Genomic DNA, 6,898 nt, shown 5'->3' on the forward strand with positions numbered 1-6,898 from the left:
CGACTACTACCAGTGACCACCCTGACAGGGAGCACAACAGAGAGTCCCTGATGGAGCAGGAGAAAAGTGGGGTGCAGAACTCAAATTCTAATAAAAAGACCAGACTTAATGGTCTGACTGAGACTAGAGGGAACCCAGAAGACATGGCCCCTGGACTCTCTGTTAGCCCAGAACTGAAACCATCCCCAAAGCCAACTCTTCAGACATAGATTAGACTGAACTGTGGGACATAAAATGATACTCGTGAAGAGTAGCGTTTTAGCTCAAGTAGATACCATGAGACTAAATGGGCAGCTCTTGTCTGGAGGCGAGATGAGAAAGCTAAAAGGGACAGGAGCTTGTCGAATGGACACGGGAAATCTGGGGTGGAAAGGAGGAGTGTGCTGTCACATTATAGGGAGAGCAACTAGGGTCACATAACAATATGTGTATAAATTTTTGTATGAGAAACTAACTTGAACTGGTAACCTTTCACTTAAAGCACAATTAAAAAAAAAAAATACTAATGCCGAAATCACCATTACTGAACGTTTTGATCAAGGACCCAATAGATGGATCGTAATTTAAAAGAGGAAAAATGTGGAACAGAATTTCAAATTCTTAGAGAAACCAGACTTACTCGACCCACAGAGATTGAGGGAACCCCCAAATCTGTTGCCCTGAGATAATCTTTAAGCTTTTAGCTGAAACTCCTGTGAAGTCATCTTTAAACAGTTTAGCTCAACTAGTAAAGAATGTTTACCTTGAACATCTCGGTCTTTTAAAGAATTAATCTGTATGAGATCAAATTGACAACAGTAACTGTAAAACACAGAGAACTTTAGGGCATAGAGAGTCTAAGTCAATGATGGTGAAACAATATAGGTAGAGATAGTGAGAATAGTGACACAATGCAAAGAATGTAACGGATGTCATTGAGCTGTACATGTAGAAGATGTTGGATGGGTGTATGTTTTATTATGTATATTTTCACCAAAAAAGAAAAAGAAACATTAAAATCAGGATACGCTTATCGTGATAACTCAGAAGAGAAATTTTCAAGTTGTTAAAATTTGCATTTTCTTTTTCTTTAACCCTCTCCTCCCCTGTAGTTTCTTTTTGTACAATAAGTATATTCTTTATTACTTTTTAACGTACATTGGTAAGTAGATACAAAGAACACGTTAGAAAAGGTAAGCAAGTTGTTGAAACAGAAAGAGAATTACGGGAGACAGAGGAACTGGCTGACTCACTGTCCCTTGTGTACCATTTAGTACCATTTGAGTGTTGCATCACTAATTATAAACTGATGTAATTATTATCTGATCTCTTTAATATTTTATATCTTAAGTTTAGGATTGTAAATAAACTACAATATAGTTAATGTAATACAATGGCATGGTCTTGAGCTAATAAAGTGACTTGATTCAAAAAGGTCACTTTTAAAAGTAAGATTCATAGGTTTTTTTGTTTTTTTTTTTTTGTTTGGATAAAGATTTACAGAGCAAATTAGTTTCTCATTAAACAATTAATACACATATTGTTTTGTGACATTGGTTGCCAACCCCATGACATGTAAACACTTTCCCCTCCACTACTTTGGGTTCCCCATTACCAGCTTTCCTGTCCCTTCCTGCCTTCTCGTCCTTGCCCCTGAGCTGGTGTGCCCATTTAGTCTCATTTTGTTTTATGAGCCTGTCTAAGCTTTGGCTGAAGGGTGAACCTCAGGAGTGACTTCAATGCTGAGTTAAAAGGGTGTTGGGGGGCCATACTCTCAGGGTTTCTCCAGTCTCTGTCATACCGGTAAGTCTGGTCTTTTTTGAGTTTTGTTTTGTTTTGAATCATGGATTAAAAAATCTTTGAAATTTTTACTTATCTAATTCAAATAAGGGAATTTTCACTGTCTTATAAGGCAAGCTAATTCTGTTATTAGCAAGTTGTCATCATTAGGAGATACTATCTGACTTTCCAACAAAAATCCATCTCAAATCCTAATCTTTGAAACAAATTTTAAAGAACAAAGTATTTTCCCAAATAAATGAGAAGGAATGTTAATTGCAATGATAACTTTTGTTGTTATAATTCCAGGGGAGTCAAAGAAGAAATCTAGAATCTACGGTGTCTCAGATAGAAAAGGAGAAAATGTTGTTACAGCATAGAATTAATGAGTACCAGAGAAAAGCTGAACAGGAAAATGAGAAGAGGAGGAATGTAGAAAACGAAGGTCAGTTGTTGCTTCTTTTGAAAAACTTCAGAATTTCTAGCTAACACTGACTGTCCTTGAGGTCCTTGTCATGAAGCCTTAAATTCAATGCCTGTGATGTATTTATGAAGCCACAATCCTAACATGCCTCACTAGCTAAATTTCCAGATCCCGAGATAAATTTATAACATATTAAAGTCAGTAGTAAATAGCATTTTAGCCATAGTAATGATTCTCAGCTTTGTGTGTATATTGGAATCTCCTGCGAAGCTTTAAAGAATACTAACGCCAAAATCCCAGAAATTCTAATTTTACTGGTCTAGACGTGTGGCCTGGGCATCAGTGTTTTTAAAAACTCCCCAGATGATTCTAACAAGCAGCCATTTTTGAGAACCGCTAAGCTAGAATATCATGAGCTTTAACAGCAGTGTAACAAATACATTTAAAATAGCTTTCTACGCCCCTTGATCCAGTGATTTCACTTCTAGATGTATATGCAAAGCAGTCGTGTCATTGTTTAAAATGGCAAGAATTATAAACACGAATGTAATCGATGATATAATAAATACATCTATATAGTAGAATATTATGCAACTTATAAAAGAATAAAGCATCTCTTTATATGTTGGTATAACAAAGAATCTTCAAAATAGATCCTTAAGTGACAAAAACAAAGTACAGATCATTTGTGTTTAAAACAAGAGTGCTTATCTATTTGTATACAAGCATATAAACCCAAAACCAAGCCCGTTGCCGTCCAGTTAATTCTGACTCATAGCGACCCTGTAGGACAGAGTAACTGCCCCCTAACGTTTCCAAGGAGCGGCTGGTGGATTTGAACTGCCGACATTTTAGTTAGCAGCCAGCTCTTACCACTGCGCCACCAGGGCTCTGTGTGTTTATTTGTTTTGTATGTTAGCATACAGGTGCTGTAAAAATGGCATAGGGGCCTTGTCTGACCCCATCTAACTTGGCACAAGGGAGAAGGAGAACCAAGATCAACAGTACAAGGCTGGCTCCCATGAGGTGGAGGACAGACAAGCCTCCTCTTGCTGCCATCTTTACACACCAACTGTTCCTCGCATGACACTCTACTTCTCTGCTGGGTTCGATAATGCATTGCAGTGGCCGCACAGAACTCACAGATGATATGATTACGGGGTTTATTAGGGAAGTAACAGTTACAGTTTAGACTCAGGGACACTCAGGATACACTTCTTCCATCAGGACAGCCTCTTCCCAACTGTGCTCACAGGCATGCCTCTCCATGGCCCTACGCCTCTCCCCAAAGGCACTCACGTTCTCTCTCCATGGGCCAGGAAGCCCACCACGCCATCTCCTGCTGCCAAGTCTCCGCTGCCCGGTCTCTCCTGCCACCGCTTCTCACCATCTTTCAGGGTTACAGCTTCCACTCTCACGCGCTCTCTCACTCTCTCTCTCTCTTGCTCGCTCTCTCTCTCTGTCTCCTGCTTCCAGGAGCTTCTCAGTGTGGGGATCCCGGGTCCAAAGGACACGCTCTCCACTCCTGGCTGTTTTTCCTTGGTGGTGGTAGGATTCTCCTCTCTGCTCTGAAATTGGCTCTCTTTTAAAGCAAAACTAACCAATCCCCTTGGTAGGCCACAATTACCCTGTCACACAGTCCCGCCCAGTCACCTGGGTGGGAGTTTCGAGACCATGGCTAGAAAGGCCACACAAAGGTAACCAGTCACACCGCAGGTGCATAGACCGTCTTAGGAAGGATACACAAGGAATTAATAGTAGTTGCTGAGAAGGAGAGCCAGTTAAGGGAGGCCGAGGGACTGGGAGACAATGTGGAGAGAAGAAGGCTCATTCTACACTATACACCATTAAAAATACATAACTATTCAAAGAATTGTAATATTCAAAAATAATATTAAAACTAGCTTTCTAATATTTCACTAATAGATTGACCTTAAGAGAATAAAAGAATTAGAAATAAGGTAGAAAGAAACCTGTTTTTGCACTCGGTATTATAAAAATAATGCCCTCCTCTTTGATGAGTTTAAAATGTATTTCCAAGATGGAATTTGGGTTTGGGAATGGGAGTGGACCTAATGTGCTAGACTGTTGTGGCCTAAGACTAAATCTTATTTTTTTAAAGGAATTTGCATGTTTCCTCTGTGAGAACTTTGTAATTTATATGCCTCATCTTTTCCTTTGCTAGTTTCTACATTAAAGGATCAGTTGGAAGACTTGAAGAAATTAAGTCTGAATTCACAGCTTGCTAATGAGAAGTTGGCACAATTACAAAAGCAGGTAAGTTTCTTAAATGAGGAGTCTTTATTATAATAATTAACATAAGTTTGATTATATTTTGGTCAAAAACGTATTTTCTCTCTTTCTTTTTTAAATAGCTAGAAGAAGCCAATGACTTACTTAGGACAGAATCAGACACAGCTGCAAGATTAAGGAAGAGTCACACAGAGATGAGCAAGTCAATTAGTCAGCTAGAGTCCCTGAACAGAGAATTGCAAGAGAGAAATAGAATTTTAGAGAATTCCAAGACAGAAACGGACAAGGATTATTACCAGCTGCAAGCTGTGTTAGAAGCTGAACGAAGAGACAGAGGCCATGATTCTGAGATGATTGGAGACCTTCAAGGTAGTACATTTTTTGTCATATTGTCCTCATGCAAGAAAATGACCTTGGTAAAACCAGAAATGACTAGTGTTTTTTCTCTCTCTCGATAATGCATATACTTGTATCACACTGTAATTTCTTCACTCTCATAGACACGCCTGTGAGATAGATAATGTGGATATTTTCCTATTTTACAGCCAAATTAACTGAAAACATAATTTAAAAATTTTCCAAATTCATAGAAGTCTTATCAAAGTGTGACTCATCCAGGCAAAGGGGATTGTCGCTATTAAACTCAGAATTCCTAAGGATTGCAGAAATAGAATCTTATTACATATAAAAGAGTTAGGTACTTGGGAAGGTTAGCGATAAAGATAATAGGCAGTCTTTGTGATCTAAAAGGAAGAAGACTGAGTAAATCTGTAACAGTGAATAAAAGAACAGTTTTTAAATGGTAATAAAATTTAGTTTGTTTTCAAAAAGATGCCTGCTTCTACCCACTTATGTTTCTGTTCTTTTCTAGTCTAAGAGGATTCTATTAGGCAGTAGCATCCATACTAATCAAAACAGATATGCACGGAAGTTGCCAGATCTCTCAGGGAAAAAAATGGGGGAGGAGTCCATTTTAACCTTAGTAACGGATGGGAACATAGTCTGGGGTCTCATGGGGCTTGATGATTAGCTGCAGTTCTGTGGAGAGAGGTCAGGGTCAGCTTCTGTGACTCTGGAAACAGAAATTAGGAGCTCCTGTTGGTTGGCTCTTGGCTGAGGAGTGTTGTGCAATCCTATTTCTCAGGGAGTGGTCTTAAAATAGATCTGAATATAACTAGGAAAGTAACCTCTTTATATGTATTAGGAAAGCCTTGCACTTGACTTCCTTAATTGCTTTTGTAGGTCCTTTTGTACAGTTTATTAGCTGCATGAAAGTAATTTCATCTCCTATCTTTATCCGTAAACTAAGGGGTTTAGAATAGATTACTCTTATAAATCCTTCTCATTCTAAGATTCTTTAAGTCTGTGATCTTCTGGGTCTGATTGAGCTGATTTACTTCAAAGGAAGAGGCCATCATTCATGTGCTCTGCTGAATAGTGGTTTTTAATCTGAAGCTATTTTTTCAGATTTTGGTGAAAGGTAAGAAAAATGTATAGCATGGTTTATTGTTGATTGGTTCATCCTTTTTCAGTGCTTCCTTTAAGATTTAGTTTTGGACTTAAATGTGAATCAAAGCTCTCACACACTAAAGTATGCATAAAACTATGTGCATCTCAACATAGTAAAGGTACATTGTGGCGAAAATCTCACAAATTTTGCATTAGTCTTTTATGGTCCATAAGAACTTTCATATCCGTCAAGTGTAAATTTCTTATACTTGGGATGCTGGACTTCTGGCAGAGTCATGATTGTCATTCCCTAGTTTAATATCCCCCATATGCACTAGTGGGTAGAAGCTTCTTAGTATGTATGAGAAATGACTTCCCAAACATAATTTAGGCTTTGTGGTATACATACCATATTTGTCTCATATTATTCGTTTTTTTTTTTTTTTACAACCCTTGTTGTAAAAAGCCTTCTTGGCTTCTAGGCTGTATAGAAACAGACTGTGGGCTGAGGTTTGCCTAGCCCTGAACTAATCAGTAAGGCCATTATAGAGAAAGTAAGCTTCCAAAAGTTCAGGCCATAGAGACTTAACCAAAATGAATGGACAAAGATCAAAATGGCATGGAGGAATTAAATTTTTAACTGAAATGGTAAGCTCTTCTTCATCTAGTAAATTTATCTGTAACTAACTCTTCAAACTGACAAATTGTAAAAATTAACTATTTAAAAAATAGCTCATGTTTTTTACTATTGTTTGGTTGATTCCTTCTTTAATTTTTTGTTTTGGGAAGTTCAAACATAGGCCAAAGTAGACTAGTGTAATGACCCCTAGGTACCTGTCATCGAGCTTTAGTAATCTTCATCTCATGGCCAATCTTACTTCATTTATAGTCCTGCCCTCTCCTTCCCAGTCCACTGACATGGAATTATTTTGAAGGAAATCTCAGATTAGGACTCTTTTTTTAAAAAAAGACATAACCACAATATCATTATCACACCTGAAAAAAATTGACAGT

The 6,898-nt window shown here is 38.0% G+C and overlaps 1 protein-coding gene across 2 annotated transcripts in view; it reads left to right on the forward strand.

The window, feature by feature from the left end:
• LOC101343223 (rho-associated protein kinase 1) overlaps positions 1 to 6,898 on the forward strand; it is a 66,453-nt gene that overhangs the window by 8,194 nt on the left and 51,361 nt on the right. For both annotated transcript variants that reach the window (XM_023724698.1, XM_023724699.1), the window contains exons 3-5: positions 2,068 to 2,203; positions 4,368 to 4,459; positions 4,558 to 4,804. In XM_023724698.1, the coding sequence (XP_023580466.1) occupies positions 2,068 to 2,203; positions 4,368 to 4,459; positions 4,558 to 4,804 (475 nt within the window). The remainder of the gene's footprint in view (positions 1 to 2,067; positions 2,204 to 4,367; positions 4,460 to 4,557; positions 4,805 to 6,898) is intronic.

Source organism: Trichechus manatus, unplaced genomic scaffold (genome assembly GCF_000243295.1).
Source record: "Trichechus manatus latirostris isolate Lorelei unplaced genomic scaffold, TriManLat1.0 scaffold00256, whole genome shotgun sequence".
Classification (NCBI taxonomy): domain Eukaryota; kingdom Metazoa; phylum Chordata; class Mammalia; order Sirenia; family Trichechidae; genus Trichechus; species Trichechus manatus.